Source organism: Capra hircus, chromosome 14, assembly GCF_001704415.2.
Source record: "Capra hircus breed San Clemente chromosome 14, ASM170441v1, whole genome shotgun sequence".
In the NCBI taxonomy this organism is placed as follows: domain Eukaryota; kingdom Metazoa; phylum Chordata; class Mammalia; order Artiodactyla; family Bovidae; genus Capra; species Capra hircus.
Genome location: NC_030821.1, coordinates 48,188,570 through 48,211,398, shown reverse-complemented (window position 1 = coordinate 48,211,398; position 22,829 = coordinate 48,188,570). Strand labels below are relative to the sequence as shown.

The following is a 22,829-nucleotide window of genomic DNA, read 5'->3' as shown; positions in this document are numbered from 1 at the left end:
TCCAAGCAATTAACTTACAAATAAACCTTGGGTAGGGAGGAAGGTTTTTAAAGTTGAAAATTCTCTGTCTTTCCTAAGAAACCATGGCAAGAAGGAAAAAAAAAAAAGGACTCATTCAATCACAAGGTAAATACGTTCATATAATAAAAGACAAACGTTATTTCTTTCACTTCTGACAATTTTGGTTCTCTAACAATATTCTAACAAATAAAATGTACTGTATGTTATTTTTTTCTCTAGTCTGACATAAAGGATCTATAAATCGAAGATAGTCTAGCTAAAGGAAAAGAGTTCTTAAGAGAAGGTGAACTTGATCTTGGGGGTGGCAGAGAACGCTCATGTGTAGTCCAGCAGGGTTTGGTTTTCTGTTTCCCCTTTTCTCCTTCTATCACTGTAATAAGAATATAAAAACTTTGAATCTGACAAAATGGTGGAATGCATATACCTGTCTGATGTATACAGTCTTAAATAAAAAGGATCATCAGTCTACTGAGAAGTACTTCAGGTCTCAAGAAACAGAAGCTACAGATTCCCCCAGACAACTCAGGAATTCTGCCCTGTCCTCCTCCTAACGGGAGTGAAAGGTATCTCAGTTATGAACTTAGGTGAAGAAGCACCACGCTGAATGTTGACGTTATTCATTTCACTTTTCTTCCAAAAGATAAGATGTCTTATTTCCAAGACTTGACAGGCCCAAAAGGAACCTAACTCTATTACAGGTGATCATAGTTCTAACATTCTTAACAGCAGGATGCAAGTCCATTTTAATGAACAGTTTTTGTCTTCTGGGTACAATTTTCTGTGTGACCATGTTTGAAATGGGGGTTTCTTTTGCTCAAAATGACAGGAATGAGAAATATAAGGCAAAAGTATCCTTTTAAACAGCTCTGGATATCTAAAATGCTCTAAATATCAGGAATCTAATAAAACCCATTTTCCAGGAGAAAGTTGGCACCGCACATTCTTCCTTTTAAGAACCCAAGTTAAAACACCTCTATGTAGTCTTGTATACAGCGAGGTTCCCAGATGAGACGCAGCCTTCAGAGCCAGTTCCTTCATATTACTTCTGGTCAGTAATGAGGTGAGTATGGGGGTGGTCTCAGTGACTGTCAGTAAAATCTGTTTTGCTCCCGATATACTCCCTGAAATGGGAGCAGATAGCTGAACAGGTCAAAAGTGCTGTTTCTCTAGAGATTTTTTCTTGTTTACTTGCTGAGTTGTGTCCAACTCTTTTGTGACCCCGTGGACTGTAGCCCACCAGGCTCCTCTGTCCAAGGCCTTCTCCATGCAAGAATACTGGAGTGGATTGCCATGCCCTCCTCGAGGGGATCTTCCCATAAACCTGCATCTCCTGTGGTTCCTGCATTGGAGGCAGATCTCTAGAGGTTACACTGTACAAACAAGATAAACAGAGAAAACAAAGCACATTCTCTCTGACACAATAATTCCTCGTCTGCTCACATCAGGGTACAAAATGAATGCTTAAAAAAAAAAAAGTTTGATATCCAATTTTCTGGCTAAATACCAAGAAGTCTTTTTTGGCCTAGACAGCAATTTTCTATTTTCTTGGGCTCTTTTATCAACTTTTTTTTTTCCTGACAAGAAAAGCAGAGCTGCCCTGAATGTGTATATCATCTTCTGAAATAGGAATCTACAAAAAATATTCTTCCTAGGAGTTAAGCCCCAGTGTCTCAGTATATCTTAAGTTCAACGGATAACATGCATACCCAATTCTCTCATAACAACTCTTTCCAAACAGCGAGTAAACAGTGGGGCAACAAGTCTATTCTATTTGGCTCCACTGGGGATACTGCGTGTGAAGCTCAGTAGAGATCTGGATTTCAGTTCGAGTCAAATAATTTGCATTTAAACCCTAGGTTCCCCTTCTATAAAATGGAGTTAATGATAAACCTACCCTACAGGGTGCTGCATGGATGAACTGGGATGATGATGTGAGTAAATGACTGCCTAGCATGGTGAGCACCCCACATGACATGTGTAAGCTCTCATTTTCACTATGGACACTGACCCTTTTGTTTTTGACCTAGTAGAGATTATAAACTTTGCTAGTATCCAGAGAAAGATCTGTTTTGTAGGGCCTGAAGCTGATATAATTAGAGGGAAGGGACTCTCTTAAAGAATACAAAATTAGGGGATTTCCTTGGTGGCTCAGAGGATAGGAATTGGCCTGCCAATGCAGGAGACATGGGTTTGATCCCTGGTCTGAGAAGATTCCACATGGCATGGAGCAACTAAGCCCGTGCACCACAACTACTGAAGTCCGCACGCCCTAGAGCCTAGAATCACAACAAGAGAAGTGACTGGAGTGAGAAGCCTGTGTACTACAACCAAGGGTAGCCCCCGAAAACCTGCACAGCAATGAAGACCCAGCACAGCCAAAAATAAAATAAAGTCAAAGAATACAAAATTAAGTATGATTCTCATTCTTCTTTATAGAGAATGAGAAGAGAAACAGCAGATGCTAGAGCTCTGCAAAAAATTCAGACTTCTTTGGACGTCTCTTTAGGTGATTATCTGAAGGACTTAGGAAAAAGCTCTTCCTTAAGCAAACGCAGTTTCCCCATCGAGAACTTCACCTCACGGGGATCAGGGCAGGAAGAGGCTCTGAACCTTAAGCTTCATTAGCTTAGTGGTGATTTTGCCTTTGAAAGTAAACAGTGTAAATTCACAACATATTTCCTATATATAAATTTTAAAATGTATTTATTTTGTTGCTTTGTGCAGTATGCGGGATCCTAGTTCTTGGACCAGGGATTGAACCTGTGCTGCCTTTAGTGGAAGCACAGAGTCTTAATCACTGGACCACTGGAGAAATTCCAATATTTCCTACAATTTTTATGTCATTCATCTGCCTCTTGGAAAAATGTGAATTCTCTGAATACAGAGCAATAGTATTCAGAAGGTTTTCATGCCTATGCAAATTCTTTTCAGGGGTCAACAACACTTTAGCATCTTTTTCTTTGCATCCTTTGATATTGAGATATTACAATATAGAAGTAAGTTATTTATCAGTAATTAAAGAAGCCTGGTTAGAAACACACAATGTTCAAAACATATAGGAACCTGGACTGGAGGCACTTACAACCTAGAATGGCTGTTTGTTGTTACAGTTCCTCAGTTTACAATGTCTCATAGCCCTTGACTGCAGTCCCCATAAGATTTAAGCTATTTAACAAAATCACATCTAATCCCCAATCATCAAAATTTCTTCTGTGAATAATTCATGATAAAACTGCCCTGAAAGATCCAGCAGCATCTATTATAAATCTTCATTTTGGCTTTGAGAGTGTTGCTTTTGGAGTTTCTCTGTAGATCAATATTTCCTCTCATAATAAACAAAGGCAAAGTTGAAGACCTGACCACCATCCTCAGAGGGAGGTATGGGACACAGTATGTATGGATATATTTATACAACATGCTTTTAACATTGCTAAGAAAAAAATAGAGTAGCTTTTTATTATTTCCGGCATGACAGATGTCAATATACTCTTGGAGTTCAAAAGAAGTTTTATTTCTTACCTTCTCTCTTATATCTATATTCACCTATCTATCACAGCGCTCACTGACTTCCTATAATCATTTCTTCTTTTTTTTTGATAATCACTTCTTCTTTTGCTTAGAGCCAAATGCCAGCATTATCATGTAATAAATGTAGGTACCGCTCTCACTCTAGGCTGAATTCCCAAATCAGGGAGAAGGAGTACATCTGCTGAGGACAAGGTACTCTAAAAAGGCCGGGATGATTTCTTACTCTGAACGAGTCCCTAGATGGCGGGAACAGTGTTGTGCTTCTCTTTCTACCTCTGATGACTTGCACAGCATGCGGCATATAGAAGGCATCCAGATATAATTCTTGAGTTAGTAAGAGTTCATCAGGTTTAAATACAACTGTGGCATGGTCCCCGGTCATCTCCAGACTACACCACTGGAATTTATTTCATGTGATGCTATTTCAAACAGTCACAGTAGTTTAATGATGAAGAGCCTGACTTGCCTTCTTTTCTTCCCTCCACTAGTCTACTCATACTTTCTTGAAGCATATGAAGAAAATCTGAATTTCTTGTTGCTTTCACATATTCTCTAAAGCCTAGTTTTTGTCAATTATTAATATAAACACTTATTAAATATCCTTACTTGCAAGAATATAAAAATGAACAAGCTGAGAATTCCCTGGTGGTCCAGTGGTTAGGACTTGGTGCTTTCACTGTCAAGGACCTTGGTTTGATCTTTGGTTGGAGAACTAAGATCCCACAAGCTGCTACCAGGCCAAAAAAAAAAAAAGACTTCCCCCACTCTCACCAAAACAATAACAAAAACCTCAGCAAGCTCTGGTTCTTCCATCAAAAAGTTTACATGGTCATAGGGACTTTTTTTTAAGTTTAAATGATTGTATTACATGCCAAAATGAAATAAATATTTGCAGGAAATCAGTATTGGTACTAATGGGGATGGAATCATGGAAGATAGAGAGACAGAGATGAGTTAAAGAGAAAGATAAATGAGTTGCTCTAACAAATTTATTAGAATAAAAATGGGGAAACTGAGGGGTAGAGGTGTCACAGGCCACGGTGAGGACCTGACAGAGACGACAGGCTGCATGTGGTGAACAGGGAGAGGGAAAGGCCAATAGGACCAGGACCCAGGTGTCTAGCCTAGGGTGAGCACAAAACAGGTGATGAGGACATGCCCCGAGACCGAGCACAGGAGATCAGACACACCATTCTTAGAAGGAGGCACAGGGGAAAAGCAGTTGTTTGAAATCTGGGGCGCCCAGGGGTGATGCCTGGCAGGAAGCTGAAAATCCAGATGGGGGGGAACTGAATGGCAAACTGTGGGGAGTGGGGACTGGCCAAGGCCCTCATTGGGCATGTGTGCAATGACAGGTGTGGCAAGGCCCAAGATGGACAGCTGACAGGATGGAGCAGGGACGTGAGGCTGAAGAATGGAAGTAAGTAAAACTGATGAAGGAAGGGGTTTAGTTGGGAACAGAAAGAAGGCCAAGGGTTAGAAAGGAAGAAAAGCCAGGGAATGAGCATGAACAGAGTACAGACCCAAGCAGAAGTGTTTTCAGGACAGCTGGTCAACAGTGAGACAGCTACTGAGGAGCACACTTAAAAGTAAAAATTTTATGTTATGTATGAAAGTGTTAGTTGCTCAGTTGTGTCTGACTGTTTGCGACCTCATGGACTGTAGCCATCAGGCTTTTCTGCCCATGGGATTTCTCAGGGAGGAATACTGGAGCAGGTTGTCATTTCCTTCTCTAGGGGATCTTCCTGACTCAGGGATCAAACCCACGTCTCTTGCATCTCCTGCATTGGAAGGAAGGCAGATTCTTTACCACTGTGCCACCTGAGAAGCCATTAATTATCAGGGAAATGTGGTTCAAAATCACAGTGAGATGCTACCTCACACCCCGTAGCATGGCCACTATCAAGAAACCAGAAAACAGCAACTCTTGGTGAGGATGTGGAGAAACTGGAATGCTTCTTCACTGTTGGGATGATTATAAAGTGGTGCAGACACTATGGAAAAGACTATTATGGGTCCTCAGAAAATTAAAAAGAGAAGTACTGTATGACACAGTAACCCCACTGCTGGATATATATTCAAAAGTATCAAAAATAAGGTCTTGAAGAGTTAGTTGCATACCCATGTTCACGGCAGCATTATCCACAATGGCCAAGATGTGGAAGGAAACAATGTTCACTGACGGATGAATGGGTAAAAAAATGTGGTAAATACATACAATGGAGTATAATTTGGCCTTTTCAAAGAAGATCTTATCATATCCTACAGCATGGATGAACCTTGAGGATATTATGCTAGGTTCAACAAGTCAATCACAAAGAGACCATGATTCCACTTATATGTGGTATCTAGCCAAAGTTAGAGAAACAGAAAGTGAAAGGTGATTGCCAGAAGTTGCAGGGAGGGGAAATGGTGAGCAGATCAATGGGAAAAGCATTTCCATCATGCAAGATGAAAAATGTCTACGTCTGTTGTACAACAGTGTGCATACAATTTAAAATACAATAATGTACACCTGAACTGTTAAGAGGGTAAAATTATGATGTATATATAGTTTTTGCCACAGTTAAAAACTCACCAAACCAGAAAATAAGTCTTCTTGGGAGGACCAATTAAAATAGTTGCCTGTAGAATAATTTATTACCGGATAATTCATCTCAGTCTGAAAACTAGCTGAACCTGCAGTACACAAAGACAGTCACATCTCCCTCTTTCTCGTTCTACCAGTACAACAGGCTGGGAAAACAAACCAAAACCAAAACACAAAAAAACCTCAGAAAAATCTTTAAAGCCTAAACCAACCAGAGAATGACAACAATAAAAAGAACAGCCAAACAGTGGCATTTATGCTATTTTTAATCTATTCCTATATATTTTTTATATCCCTATATTAAAATCATTTTAAATTTAACTTATATGCAGAGTACATCATGCAAAATGCCAGGCTGGATGAAGCACAAGCTGGAATCAAGACTGCTGAGAGAAATATCAATAACCTCAGATATGCAGATGATACCACCTTCATAGCAGAAAGCAAAGAACTAAAGAGCCTCTTGATGAAAGTGAAAGAGGAGAGTGAAAAAGCTGGCTTTAAACTCAACATTCAGAAAACTAAGATCATGGCATCCGGTCCCATCACTTCATGGCAAAAAAATGGAGAAACAATGAAAACAGTGAGAGACTATTTTCTTGGGCTTCAAAATCATTGCAGATGATGACTGCAGACATGAAAAGACGCTTGCTCCTTCGAAGAAAAGCTATGACCAACCCAGACAGCATATTAAAAAGCAGAGACATTATTTTGGCAACAAAGGTTGGTCTCGTCAAAGCTATGGTTTTTCCAGCAGTCATGTATGGATGTGAGAGTTGGACATAAAGAAAGCTGAGCGCCAAAGAACTGATGCTTTTGAACTGTGGTGTTGGAGAAGACTCTTGAGAGTCCCTTGGATTGCAAGGAGATCCAACCAGTTGATCCTAAAGGAAATCAGTCCTGAATATTCACTGGAAGGACTCATGCTGAAGCTGAAACTCCAATACTTTGGCCACCTGATGCAAAGAAAAGACTCTGATGCTGGGAAAGATCAAAGGCCAGAGGAGAAGGGGACAACAGAGGATGAGATGGTTGGATGGCATCACTCGATGGATATGAGTTTGAGCAAGCTCCAGGAGTTGGTGATGGACAGGGAAGCTTGGTGTGGTGCAGTCCCCGTGGGATCGCTAAGAGTCGGACACGACTGAGCAACTGAACTGAAAATCACTAAACATAAATTCAATTGGGGAAGAAAAAGAAAGGCCCACATGAAGCCTCATTGGAATAAGATGAGATAGAACAAGAGACAATATGAGATTCAAATCTATACTGGCTGGGAATTAAGAAGTTCTTCGTAAGACATGGGCCCTGAAGAATGAAAACAGTAGGATTCTAATGGGAGTAGACACAAACAGGGAAGAGGAGGCAGTCCAGAAAGGGAGGAGAGTCTGAATGATAGAAATGCAAAAACAACAACAACAAAAAACCAACAAAAAAACCCCACCACGGATGTGCTAGCACAGTCAGCACTCTAGGGTAGGCATCTCAGGGAGGACTCACTGATGACAGGGAAGGCAGGAATGTGGCACTGGACAAGAGCAGTCAGACGTGGGTACTGGTCAAGGGGCCACCAGTGTCCTCTCGCTCCTCCTCGCTGTGCCTATCAAGGTGGGCAGGGGGCAACTGGCCGACAAGGAAGAGGGGGAGGAGCGTTCCAGGCAGGAGGCAGAGGCCACGGAACACGTGCATGGGCAGAGCCAGCACACGTCTTCTAGAAGGGGATGCAAGTTCAGGCAGTTGTGGGATAGAGCACAGAAGCGTACAGCCTGGTGCGGACAGGTCACGGGGGCGGGGGGGGGGTGGCCTGGGTGTGGTGGTGAGGGTCTTCCTTTGGACTCTGTCATAGTCTCCTGGCAGCTGTTAAAGTTGCGACAGAAGGATCAAGCTGGCGTCCCTTCAGGGGGGTGGGGGTTCAGCAAGTATCTTTAGCTCATTCTCGAAAGGCTGGGTACCAGGGCTAGGGACGATGGTGTGCTGATGCACCTCCTATGGGCCAGTCAGGGGAGGGCTGACATGGGCGGGGGTCAGGGGCTGATGCTCAGCCCAAGGGTCCTTACCTATGTGCCCACAGCTTCTGAATGATGCTGTGCCTTTAGGCCATCAAGGGCAATGCGATAAGAAACTATAAAATTTTATATTTAAAAATGTCTCGGACTTCCCTGGTGGTTCAGCGGTAAAGAATCCAGTGCAGGGGACTTTGATCCTATGCAATGCAATGACTTTGATCCTATCCAAACCCAATGCAGTAGGTTTGATCCCTGGTCCAGGAAGATCCCTCATGCTGCCAGGCAACTAAGCTTGTTGCCACAAGTACTGGGCCAGCACTCTAACACCTGTGCTGCACAACCAGAGAAACCAGAGCAATGACAAGCCCGTGCTCCGCAATTAGAGTAGCCCTGCTTCCTGCAACGAGAGAATGGCCACATGCAGCAACAAAGACCTAGCACAGCTGTCAACAACAACAACAACAAAAGTCTCCACCTTTGTGTCCGAACTTACACATCTGAGTTTCTGATTGCGTTTACTATCGTGCTCTGTCGGCCAGGCTCTCTGCTCGTGTTTGTGGGTCTCTCTTGCTGCCTTTCTATCTGTTGGTTTCTGCCTGTCACTTCCTCCTGGCTCCTTCTAGGTCCCCTCCACAACTTATAAAAATATATGAAAGAGGGACTTCCCTGGCGGTCCAGTGGCTAAAACTCTCCATTCCCAATGCAGGGAGCCTGGGTTCAATCCCTGGTCAGGGAACTGGATCCCACATGCTGCAACTAAGGCTCGATGCAGTCAAATAAAATAAATTAAAATAAATAAATAATAAAGATAAAATTACTTTAAAAAATATATGAAAGGCTTTTTTTAAAAAAATATTGTTTCTTGTCACACATGAATGAGACATTTTATAGTCCTCATGTTTTCACTTAGTTTTTATTCTTGTTGTTTTATTAATTATGAGCTTTCTACACCCCACACACTGGAATCAGCAGCATTAAGAAAAAAAAAAGGGACTTCCTTGAGAGTCCAGTGGTTAAGGCTTTGCTTTCCAATGCAGGGGGTGCGAGTTCGATCACTGGTCAGGGAACTAGAGTCTATATGCCTCAAGACCAAAAAACCAAAACATAAAACAGAAGCAAACTTGTAACAAATTTAACAAAAACTTTAAAAAAATGTTTACGGTAGGTGATATCGACAGAATTCTACTGGAGTTGCTTAGGAATTTCTCACTTTATGTCACTTTCTCCAAATTACAAAATTGCTTCTGGTCCTGTGCTGACTGTTCCGTTTGGCCCTGACCTGCCCCTTTCAGCCTCAAATCCAATCAAATGCCTTAATCCATCTTTCTGTAGGCAAACAGTCCAACACTGCACACACTTGGTGCCACAGAGGGCTCCGAGCATGTCTCTGCTCTGCTCCCTGTTGGAAAGCTGCTCTCCTTTCCTCGATTCCCACTCTCTCGTCTATTAGATCTTACACTTACAGAGAGGCCCATGTCTACTTTGCTGTCCTCCTCGAAGCCTCCACCCATGTCAGTGCACACAACTAGCTCCTGCTGTCCCTTTGTGGCCCACAGTGGCTTGTGTACAAGCTGATTCCCCTCCAAATGAGTGAAAGATCCAAGGAAAAGAACCAAGTACTTATCAACTGTGGGATTCCCCACTAATGATAAACATTATATCCTGCATATAGTATTTACTCAGTAAAAATTTTATGGAATAGATGTTTGTTCTGGAATGAAATCAACATACACAGGATAGTGTCAGAATTTCTCTTCCTAACAGTGCAAGGTGAGCAAGAAAACAAGAGACGCCTGTCTTCTATTAGTGTTTGGAAGCCAGTTTAAGTCTTGAAATGAGAGCTCATGTCATAAATTGTTAAAATCCTAAAGCATTAGGGCACACTGAATTATTTAAATCCTTTTCATCTGAAAGCTGTTAAATATAAAAAAAAACTTCCATATACTTAGGGGGGAGAAAAAAAAAAAACCCAAACCAAGGAGCTCCTATGAGGAATCAAAGCAAGAATTTCAGTCAGCTCACTAATTTTAAGGATTTCACTCATAGTATGAGCCATTAATCCACATGAAATTCTGAAAGTGAATTATATGCAGATCAGTGGAAAAATCCCTGGAGGAGGAAATGGCAACTCACTCCAGTATTTGCCCAGAGAATCCCAGGGATGGAGGAGTCTGGCGGGCTACAGTCCACAGGGTCGAAAAAGTCAGACACGACTGAAGCGACTTAGCACGCATGCACAGTGGAAAAATATTTTATCTTCATTAAGAAACTGTAATATTAAGGATATATTGTTGATCCTAGGGGTATTCTCAAACAAGGAAATAAAATTCCTTCATTTCTGGATGCATGGAGACCTGTAACAGTTTCAAGTCTTCAAGAGTAAGTTGGGGCTGGATTTGTTCCTGTGTTGAAGTAAATAAGGAGGAAATGAACACTGCTAAGACTCTTGCCCTCTTTAATTCTCCTTAAAGCAAGATGCTTGAAACTGCCACTCAGCTAACAGGGATCTGGGGCAGGGTAGGGGGGAGCCCACATGCTGCAGCAGGGGCAACAGAGCCTGGGAAGGGGTGCAGACAGGGTCACAGCAAGCACTAGATTTTGTTTTGCTTTTTTTTGGCCAGGTTGCAGAGCTTGTGGGATCTTAACAAGGGATGGAACCTGGGCCCTGGCAGTGAGAGCACCGAATCGTCACCACTAGACCACCAGGGAGTCCCCAAGTATCTTATCTCTGAATAGATAGCTTCGAAAGGTCTGTTTAAAATATCTGTGTTAAAACAAAAAGCACCAACATTGTCAGTAATAGTATGAAGGCTTAAATCTGTAATAGAGAAAACATCCCAAAACAACTTGCGTCCTTATCAATACCGAGTCCTTAGCAAGAAAGCCAAGATTCATTTGGATGAGGATGCCAAGTCCAGTCCATGGAATTCTCCAGGCCAGAATACTGAGTGGGTAGCCTTTTCCTTTTCCAGGTAACTACTCCAGTAGTTACTACTGTTGAGGAAGTCTCTCTATCTGCCAAGCACGAGATTAGATCCTTTATAAACACACTGAACAGACTTCATAAGACTGATGTACAGTGGACATTATCATCCCTTTTTTACAGATTAGGAAGTAAAGGCCCAGGGACGTTAGGGAATTTAGACACAGTCCTACAGTAGTAAAGAGGGAGACTGGGTTCATCTGATTTTACATACACCTCAAGCTCTCAATGAGCTTATTATATTGATGAACTTATTCTGCCAGCTGGATTTGGTGCTTGCCCTGCACTATTACACAGTCTACTCTTCTGGCTCACTTTTATGTCTGGCTGGCTGGCTTTGGCCATTTAATCATTAGCAGCATTTTTAGAAAAAATAGGATATTAAAAAAACGACAATTGAAATTTAAACTATATATAGTATATAAGGGGCCACCATTTTTTTTTTTAAACTTAGAAGATACATGTTTTTTAAGTCTAGGTCTCATATTCATTCTCTAACTGATCAAAGATTAGCACCATCATCAATCCTTGCCTGGCAATCCACGACACTGATTTCAGCAGGATGGTATATATGAGGGCACGCCCGAGAGATGCAGAGTTCACTCGCCTATCTTTCCAGGGCAACGGATGACTCTACTGTCACCCTAGGGTTTCATCACAGGGAACATAAGCAATGCCTAGGAGCACCACCCCAAAGTCTGATTCACAGATATCCCAGCCCTGGAAGGGATCTTGTATCAGAGCCCTTCTGCTTACTCTGCCTGGTGACAGCTATTAGTTCACACCTAGGTGTCAGCTCTGAATAATTTAATTTCCATCACAAGGTCTTCATGTATTTAACATAGGGAAAAAGAAGACTGAAAGGAAAAATATAACCTCAATAGGCTCTACATTTTACTTTTACATGCTAGAATTAGGCTCTTTCCATTACTATTTCCTTGAATTTTTATATAATGAGCTTATGAATTTGACTCACCTACATTTAGAATACAACCTGCACACCCCTACACCCACCAGTGGTACACTGGGAAATGCTTAAAAACCAGCTCCTTGTGGGGAAAATAGTAAGTATCAAAATGTTTATTATGAATTTTACTAGTCAAAGGATGTGGAGTATATAATTTACAAGTGATAATAAAATATATGACACCCTCTGTTGCAAATTCAATAGAGCCAAATGATTCTAACAGAATGTTTGTTGACTTTTGCCAAACTTGTCTTTATAGCTATCTTATGATTACAACTGATGAATGGATAGAGTTCTGACACAAATGTTGCTTGAAATTTTCACTTAGGTTAGTAAGACAAAAGTAAAATCATGAAAATACATGGGTAAGGTACACAGAAATCCAATTGTTTGTCAGTTTGTGACTCTTCTGATGAGTTGGACAATATTTTTATGTATATTTAATGTTAAATATTGGATGTTAATTAGAGATTTGCAGTGACCACCACTGTCTAGTATTATATTTGTTTCTATCATGTGTCTTATCACATAAGACAAGGGCCTCTAGAGAAGAGGTAATAGTAAAATGCAGTACAATAATTAGGAAATGAGGAGTTTTAATCTTCCTTACCTTTTTTTAAAATATGTAATTTAATTGTTAAGTCTAAACAATTTTCAATAATGGTTGTGCTTATTAACTGATAAAATTCTTAAAATTTAACAACTGGCTCTTGATGGTTGACACCAGTTGACTTCAGCACACCACTGCCCCTCACCTTCTCTTAAAATACTCATTTTTTATGCTATGCTCAATTGTAGGGGAAATTTACATGTATGAAGCAATCCATAATCCCAATGCTCTCATACTACAATCAGAATTAAATCATTAGAATAATCACAGTGAGAAACCAGAATGATCTTTTAACAAGTTGCTTGATTCAACAAGGAATTTGCCCCCCAAACTGAGCCTGTACAAATGCAAGTTTCTGAAATATACTTTTTCATTTTTATTGCTATCTACATTCAGAAAAATAATAAAAGGATAAAACAAGTTTCTCCATTGACAGATAAATGTATCGCAACCTATATTCAAATATATGCACTAAAATGGCTTTAAATAAAAGGACAAATGTCTCCAAATAATACAATTCAATTTAGATTATTATTTTAGAAAAATAAGAAAAAGTGTGGCTTTGTTGGAGTAAAAGAGGAGATATTACCTTAAAAGCCCTTTCCTGATGGCTCAGACTGCAATGCAGAATCTGCCTGCAATGCAGGACACCCAGGTTTGATCCCTGGCTCAGGAAGATTCCCTGGAGGAGGGAACGGCTACCCACTTCAGTATTCTTGCCTGGAGAATTCCATGGACAGAGGAGCCCAGCAGGCTAGAATCCATGAGGTCACAAAGAGTTGGACTCAACTGAGCGATGTTCACTTCACTTAAAGAGGGCAGTGTAAATGTATCAATTATTTGAACTCCCCTCCTGTTTTGGTCACTTTATACTTCAATTCTACTTTTTTAAGAGTACATGAGTCATCGAGTATTTTCCATAGAAAAATTTAAGTTTCTAGCTAAGGAGTGTGAAATTGGACCCAGTCATCCAAAATTAAATCATTTGTATTTTTCTGTGAAACAGAAGCAGTTATTAGTCTTCCCAGTTGGAAAAGAAGATAACTTACTACTTATGACTATTCTTTGTAGGTTATGGATGCCACAGATTTTCACCATTGGTATGCCACATAGGAAGAAATATCTCGCTTCAGTATTCAAAAGCAGGGGTCATGGTTCAAGTGCAGACTCTGGGTGTGCTTGGTCTGTTGCTATGAGGTCCAGAGCTGCACGATGCTCTTGTAGAGCATCTACCAAATCTGGGGCTCAGAAAGTGCTTCAGACAAGGGAGGATAACTTATTTAGGTAGCTGGTAACCTCCCTTCCAAATCCCCATCCTTTGGGCCATTTAAAATCATCTTTCATTCTCTGCCTTTATTCCCAAGCCTATGGAATGGGGAGGAGCAGCTGATGGCTGAGCAGACTTGAGTGAAAGACCCCACCCGGCCGGGCCGAGCTGCCTAAGCTTTGGACCTGGGTGGGTTCCTTTTATGGTAGCCCGTCTTCCAGACTGTGTAGCCTTGAGTGTGGGTCTCATGCAACCCGGCTTAACCCCTCACAACAGCGAGGGTTTTATTCACGCTACCACCTGTGACAGGAATACAAATGAAGTCTGGATGATGCGGTAAAGATGACGGTTGGATTCTATTCACATTGACTGGTAGCTGGGCGGGTGGAAGCGCACAGAGAGAAGGAAGAGTTCCATTCTGTCCTTCGTGCTGCTTTTGAACATTCGCTGGTTGCCAGCTCCTGAGAAAAATCAAGGTGGGGGCACAGAGCCACACAGAGTGTCCATCTCTGGTCAGCGGAGGCTATGCTGAGTCCTCTGGCCCCAGAAAAATGTGACTTTCTTCAAATGACCCTGTAGGGGAGAGTAGGCACAACCATGTCCCCACCTTTTCCCCCCTCCTTCCATCTAAAAACGAAGAGCTCACTTTATGAGATCTGAGCATAGATGAAGGAAAAAAGGGGTTTCCCAGGTGAAGCTAGTACTAAAGAACCTGCCTGCTAATGCAGGAGACATAAGAGATGTGGGTTCAACCCCTGGGTTGGGAAGATTCTCTGGAGAAGGAAATGGCTACCCACTCCAGTATTCATGCCTAAAGAATCCCATGGACAGAGAAGCCTGATGGGCTACAGCCCAGGGTCGTAAAGAGTTGGACACAGCTGAGCGACTTGGCACGCAGCACACACGAAGGAAAAAAGATGCCTTTCTTCTGAATGTGAGAAAGATGTCTACTGAATATGCACTAAATACTGTGACAAGTACTTGCTGGGAATGTTTACACAGCTCCTTATTTCTTCAACAACCGTGCAACCTAGAGGCTGTGATTCCTGAATTCTATATGAGGAAACCGAGTCATAGAGAGCGAAAATAATTTGCTCAGGTTCAAAAAGTTTGTAGGAAACAGAACCAGGATTCATGCCTAGCTTCCACCTGGTTTGATTGTAAGGTTCCTGCTCTTTCTAAAAAACAATTTATTAAACTAGTAATAGTCTTAAAATATCAGACTGGTCGAGAAGTGAGAAGTATGCTTGGACTTTTCGTTAGGGTTTTAACTTCTGCTTTTCCTTTTCAAAACACGTTACTTTTCAAATTAATGGGAACATTATTATAAGAGGGAGACGCGACAGGGCGTTTATTGTTGCTGCTTCTTGGGTGGTTGTGTGGTATGCGGCCTCATGATTACACCCACAGTGAAAGTATGGCAGAGTCCCAGCGTGACACATCTTAACGTGTTTTATGGTTTGAAGGGGGGAATACCAAGGTTTTGCAAAACTGTAAAACCTTGTGCAAGACCTTGATAGTAAAACACATACATATGTAACTGTTTTAAAGTGTGGAAGTTTTACCTAAAAATCTGATGTTCGCAAAAATGAACCATTCAAAATCTCTAGAAACACAAAACAAGAAGCTTAGTGATTTCGCCACTGCGATGATATCAGCACCTAGAAATGTGGCAACTTCAGAGCACTGCAACCTTGAACCGGTTATTTCTTCTAGAAAATTTTGGGACTATGATTTCATCCATTTGCTGGTACCAAATTGAGATGAAACTGAGTTGTTGATAACTAGTGAATCTTAAAAGAAAAAGAAGAGGAAAGAGATTAAGGCAACTAAGGCAGGCATTGAACAGACTCTCTGTGAAAGCTGAACATTATGAAGATATAATTTTGATGAGAAACCAGGAAATATTCATTTTTAGAGTGGGCTGCTTTCAGAATCTGTCTTGTAGATGCTATGTGTGTGTGTGTTTCAATTCTTAGAAGACAGAACTATACTTGTAAAATTATATCTATAATTTATATATATAAAACTTAGCTCAATATTATCTATATGAAAATGGAAAATGTTATGATGAAAATATGCAAACAAGATTTTATGATGGAGGGCAGCAGGCAAAGCTGCAAGCTCACGTATAGAAACAAGACATTATTTTTCTAAAATCTGCCTCTTTTAAATGTTATATAAAAAGCAGATTAAAAACACAACCCAATATGAACTCTAAGAGGATGCATTCAAAAACAGATTACAGGAGGTAACAGTTTCCCTGGCCCTAAAGGGAGGCAGTGTATGAACACTTCATGAGCATATATTGGCCCTGGGTGCTAAGATGCTGTTCGTACTTGCCTAATACAATTTTTTTTGGCACTACAAAGTCCGATGTGATTTTTAAAATACTATCTTCTTGAATTTTTTTCTACAGGCAAAAATATCAAAGGAAAGAGGCAGAAAATGAGCTCAGGGGAAAAAAAGAAGAAAGACAAGAAAAGCACAGGAAGAAAGCTGTTATGTTTTGTGTTTCAACTCCACAAAAGAGTTCTGTCTCGAGGTTGAGCCTTTCAAATCTCTTGTCATTCGGGATATGAAACTCTAATTTAGTGGCGTGGCCAGCTGAGGCTCAGACTTAAACATGCTGACGAGCTGAAACAAGAGGTGGCTCACTTTCTTACTTCTGGTTTCCATCCTTGCCTGGCTCCTCACTTGCAAATTCTGACAGTTACTCGCTCTGTGAGCTATGAAAATACCAAGGTGGCGTGGGATCAGTGGGCACCTAATTGAGTTTTACTAGATGAAAAGTTCCATCACCCTGCCTCACCTTGGCCCCCTCCATCTTTACGGGACTGTTGAATTTTATACAGAGCCTATTTATAAACCACTGCAAGTGATACCTGCATTCATCCTGCACTGTGACATCATCTTCTCATCAATAATTCAAGCCTAAGAAATGGATTAAAGCGACTCTGAAGGGATTTCTCACACATGGAGAAACAGAAAGCAACTCCACTCTCCAAAGGATTTATTTGGTGCTCTTACCTTGTTCTTTGATCTGACGAATTTGCTTCACAGTTTCTTTTAAGATTGCACATTTGTCAGGTTTGAAGTTAAAGTTGTCTATGTCGTTAAAATTAGCAAAAATCAGCTCTGCAAGTTCTTCGATATATTTATTTTCCTGTTCACGGTTACGTTTCTCGGTGCTCCTTTTGGGGCTATTATGAAAGAGATAAGAATGTTAACTACATCCTAATACAGAGAGCAAACAAAAGTTACATGTGGAAACATGGAGGTACTTTGGGGAAAAAATCCTGAATTTCCCCCAAATGTTGCATTTTTCTTTGTTTTTAAATCAACCTTGTCCCAATTAGTAATTATAAATTCACTTATGCAATCATTTGGTCAATGTGTTTAATGTCTTCCACTCGACTGTATGTTTCATAATGACAAGGATGATCTGCCCAGCATTGTGCTTAAAGTGACACTTGGTGCAACAGGCATCTAATTTATTATTAAATAAATAAGAGTTTTAGAAATGGAAAGGAGCTCATGCTTATAAAAATTTAAGATTAAGAAAGGGAAATTAAACTAGTTATAACAGGAATAAATAAACTTCACGGCAAAATAATGAAAATAAATCTTCATCATTTCATACACTTCTTTAGGATGTTAATAATTAAACCCAAGATAATGTCTTTTAAGATAATGTTAAAAAACCACAGTGCAGCTAGAAACAAAAGTGAAACTAACCCAGGGTCTCTGTTAACTGTTCAGCTGAATGGCATGCAAAAAGTAAACAAACAGTCCAAATTCAACTTGAGTTTTAAAACATTAATGGAAAGGAGGGAAAAATAAAAACTGGCAAGATCTTCTCATCTGAATTTGATGAAAGAGCAAACTTTGAAGTTCCCTTTGATAATTACAGGGTGTCATTTTTTTTTTCTCAAATACAGCACAGAGTCCACTGGATGACATTCAAACAATACAATAAATAAGAAAAGTACACTATTCAGAGTACAAGCTTGCTATGTTCTTAATATATAATTATTTGTATGTAATACCAATTTATAAAACTTTGTAATTTGTAATAGACAGTCATATGCTTGCATTTACATATTAGCATTATTTTCATGAACTAATAAACCTAAGACAGAACACAGTTCTCTATTTTATAGTGACTGCACGATTCGTCCAAGATCACTCAGTGACCAGAACTGGGTTTTGCAAAGTCTCATTTTCACTCCTGGCTTCTACTTTCTTAAGTCTGGAGAAAGGAAGGCAATGGCTGCCACGCACTAAAGAGCCAAATTCCAATTCTGGATCCTTCTACCCCTTCCACCTCCCTCTATCACCTCAGACCCTGAAGATACCAACTAAATGACACACGTGTGAGAAGGGGGAGCGGGGGGGGGGGGTGGGAGCTGTGCACACCCCCAGAGCCAGCAGAACACTGGAAGAGAAGAGGCTCTATTTACCACCCGCCTCCGTGGCCAGGACTATGGGCTGTAAAGGCAGTTTGACAGACAGGCTGAGGCTGGCCAGGGAGGACCACGGAATCCAGAGGGTGCACATAGGAGTGGGGGTCTGGGGCTGTAGTGTGGTCAGTGGCCATTCCATCTGGCAGCTAGATGGGGAAAAGGCTTTCTGCTCTTTCTCCTGCTCCCAGGGCTCTTCCCTAGTATTCCTCACCCAGTCTTTCTATTGGCCACTGAAATACAAGTGGCTGTTTAAATGTTAAAAGCATTTACATGATTTAAATCATCAAAAGAGTGACGTCTCTCTTCTACCTCTGTTCCCTAGTCCTCGTTCCCCCCAACAGGTAACAATTCTTGTGTCTCCTAATTACCCTAAAACCATACGGATTCTTATTTTCTTTTTCTATAGAAATGGTAGGACACCATACTCATTTTCTGAACCTTGCTTTTCCTCTGTAACAATATTCTTAAGAAACTGCTAAGTATCAACCCACAAAGAGTGTCCTCACTCTTTTTCAGAGCTATATTGTGTGTGGATGTGTCACAGCTGTTTACATAGCTCCCTACAAATGTTTAGGGTTTTCCTGATCTTTCGTGTTTATGAACTGCATTGCAGTGAGCAACCTCATACATAAGTCATTTTGCATGTGTCAACATATATCATTGGAAAATTCCTAGAAATGGAACTGCTAATTCAGAGAGGATATGCATTTATAATTTTAACAGATACTGCTGTATTACCCCATATAGAGGTCATAATCACCCATACTTCCACCCATAATATATAACATGAAACTTGTTTTAAAAAATATTTGTTTTATTCACTGAAGAGCCTCAGTCTTTGTAATCAACTCAAAAGCAACAGGATTTAACATTTCATTTCTTGCTCTTAGAAGGAAAGAAAGAGAAAAGGAAGAAAAAATAAAAGCTGATACTTCTTAGCAGCAAACCTTTTTACTATGGGATCTCTTGTCTTTTTGACATTCTAAAAGCAAAAAGGAGTAAAAATGTGAATTCAAGATTATGTAGAATAAACAGGTTTTAAGAGTCAGAGTACAGAGGGAACGTAGAGGAAGTATGGAGCCTGCCTCTACTTGTAAGAATAAAATCTGCAACTGATCAGCATATCTAAAATACAAGTTAAATAATATGCATCCAAAGGCTTGACAGTTAAGGAGAAAAACCAAAGAGAGCATGTGAATCAAGTGTGAAACAGATACGATAAAACGTCAAATCCGAGGCTCAGGTGTGCGTGGTGAGAGTCTCACCTGGGTCCGAGCTGGTCAGGACATTCCTTGCGCTTCCGCGTCTCTGCCCTGGATGGGTCAGGGGTGTTTTCTCCCATCCCACTCATCTTGAACACATATCAGCAACTGAAACAGAAAACAGAGAGAGCAAGTGAGCAGAGTCGATGGTCAATTCCTAATGAGAAGACTTTTTTTTTTTAGTAACCCTGCTTAAGTTAAACAAATGTCAAGGTGAACAATTAGAAAACAAACAAGCCTACCTCAGTGGGCCCACTCTTACAACAGGAGCTGTATGTCAACAGCACCTGAACTACGATCTGCTATCCCAGTGTTTCTGCTGCCAGCCTCCAGTTTCAGGAGGAATGGTGCCCCACGTGAGAACTACAGGTGCTGTCAGGGGCTCCTCCCAGTCTCTGTTTGGGGTTGGCCAACGTTACATCTGTACTGCAATCACTCACTCGTGACAAACAGCCCCGGGAAGAGGCAGTGCCTCGCCACAAAGCTGTGCTTCCAAATCTGACCAGGCTGCTCTGACACCCCTGTCCTGGTGAGCAATGTCCCTCAAACAGGATCTCCCCTGCCCCACACCAGGCCCTCCTCTCCCAGTGGCTCCCTCCCTTAGTAGTGACTTCTTCTCACATCCTGCCACTCAGACTCTACCTCCTTCCCTGATTCTAGCTGCTATCACCGAAGGTCTTAAGATGCACTCAAAAGATCAGGAACATTATTGACCTTAGTGGGGGACGCCACTTATTGGCCACTTGCTGAATTCCTTTCCCTAAGAAAAGAAGAAAAGGAGAAGGAAATGACAACCCACTCCAGTGTTCTTGCCTGGAGAATCCCAGGGACGGGGGAGCCTGGTGGGTGCCGTCTATGGGGTCGCACAAAGTCGGACACGACTGAAGTGACTTAGCAGCAGTAGCAGCAAGAAGATAAAAGGATATATAGTAAGAGAATCAGTGTGTTCACATGGGTCATCACGAACACCATCAAAATAACATTTATATCTGCAAATAACAAGAGCGACAGAGATTTACGTTTCTAAAGAACTATGCAAAAGGACTGGCAAAGATTTTGAGGAAATGGAAGATGGTTGTTACTCAAGGTGTTTAATAACTGCTCAGCAGAGAAAAAACCGCAGTCCCAAAAGTTTAAGTCACCATTTAGCAATCTCTCCTTGGGTTCCAATTTTATGCCACTTCCTTCTGCCTTCTGTCCCCCAGGCTTTGAAAACCACTTTCGCCCTCCTTCACTTCCTGCAGTGGCTTCTCATCCTATCTAGCCTGGAAAAATCAGAGGGAAGGGCGAGTTGGGAGGTCAGAGGCTTACAGATGATGCTGGAAGAGTGACAGGTCCATTGAGAGCAAGGACAAGGAGGCAGGTGGGCTAGGAGGGCCAGGCAGGCCCGAGGGTGAGAGCACTGTCACACACCCATCAACTGCCCGGCTGTGCCCAGGCTAGGATCTGGGTGCTCCAGCCAGCACTTTCATGTCTTCTGGCCTCAACTCTGATCCAAGAGGGGAGGTGAATTTTATATATATATATATATATATTTTTTTTTTTTTTTTTTGAGGAATCACATGTAAGGAGAACCAACAGACACTGGATCAGTTGAGGGAGGTGGCACCAATTATATTCTATTCCAGAGGCTGCATCAGGAGGAGACAATTCTGGAAGCTGGTATGGGAGGTTCCTGTTGCTGGGAGTGACATAACTAAGTGTCAAGGCCCCGTGGTGCACTCACAGGTTTGGGCTGATAAGTATAATCTGTATTTAGTTACTGTTCATTTAGCATTTATCCTGCACCAAGAAATTGCCAGATATAACTTAATCAGCAAAAACAGACTATGAGAAGCTGGAGAGCAGAGGCAGGAACTATACCCAAGTTTCACCATGTTAGTTATGGGACCTTAAGAAGTTATTTCTCGTGCCTCGATTACCTTTTCTGTAAAATGGGGATAATCATTATCATCCAGAGCACAAGGCCATGGAGTGGCCCAGCAAAGGGTGGAAGTGGGGCTGATACACAGGTTTACATCCTACTCTTCACTACAAAGCTATGGTAAGGGAGTGCCTCATCAACATAGCCGTTCTTCCTCGAATCACGGGTCACAGGTCAGGTGCGAGAAGCAGCATGATCTGGACTGCCTGGCTCCCATGCTCCAGTCCCTACCCCTGCCCTAAATACCATTCATTCATTCCTTCAAAGACTGCCTGCCCACTGCTGTGACTCAGGCTTGGCGTGTGAGGGACATGAGGGGGGATGTGTCTCTCGAGAAGAAGATGGGGGAGAGGAGAGAAATTTATGTAGGAGATTTATATAGGAAAAGCTCCACTAAAGAGAAGCAGGTGTCCTTTGTACTGTGGGACACTCTGCTGGTGGGGAGGAAGCAGGGTCTGAGCTGGGCTGTGAGCAGGTGTGGCAGTTGCTAAGGCATTGCAGGAGGTATAAAAGATGGGGGGCTTCCCTTGTGGTCCAGTGGTTAAGAATCCACCTTGCAATGCAGGGGACACCAGTTTGATCCCTGATCTGAGAAGATCCCACATCTGTGGGGCAACTAGACCCATGTGCCACAACTATCGAGCCTGCACTCCAGAGCCTGGGAACTACAACCAGTGGGTCCACCAGCAGCAACTACTGAAGCCTACCTGTCCGAGAGCTGGTGCTCTGTAGCAAGAGAAGCCACCTCAATGAGAAGCCCGCACGCTGCAGCTAGAGAAAGCCCATCCACAGCAACAAAGACCAAGCACAGCCCCAAATAAAAATAAATCAATCAATATTTAAAAGGCCAGACGGGGGAGCAAAAACACCAGAACCCAGCTCTGATGACACCTTCCAAACATTCTCTTTCAGTATTTCTCCTAGAACCACAATTCCCATGGCTTCACTCACGAGCATGTAAAAAAAAAAACAACCCCAAACCATTACTCATCCAATCTGAGTGAGCTCTCAACAAGCGACCCAGGGGATTTCCACTCTGGAAATAGCTTTCTATCAATCAAAAAACATTTTTATCATCAAAATAGAATCCCCAATCTGTAACAAAATACCCCATATAGAAGGTATATGTGATAAGTTTGTTGATAAAAAGGCCACCACCCCCCAAAAGTATTTAATAGTAATACTATCGGAATGATCAGAAAGAT

The 22,829-nt window shown here is 41.6% G+C and overlaps 1 protein-coding gene across 8 annotated transcripts in view; it reads right to left on the bottom strand.

Moving 5' to 3' along the window:
* The window catches only part of NCOA2 (nuclear receptor coactivator 2), a 283,938-nt gene that overhangs the window by 76,907 nt on the left and 184,202 nt on the right, over nt 1-22,829 (bottom strand). For all 8 annotated transcript variants that reach the window (XM_018058431.1, XM_018058425.1, XM_018058430.1 and 5 more), the window contains 2 exons: nt 19,704-19,808; nt 17,003-17,175 (listed from right to left, as the gene is read on the bottom strand). In XM_018058431.1, coding sequence (XP_017913920.1) covers nt 17,003-17,175; nt 19,704-19,789 — 259 coding nt within the window. In that variant the 5' untranslated portion in view covers nt 19,790-19,808. The remainder of the gene's footprint in view (nt 1-17,002; nt 17,176-19,703; nt 19,809-22,829) is intronic.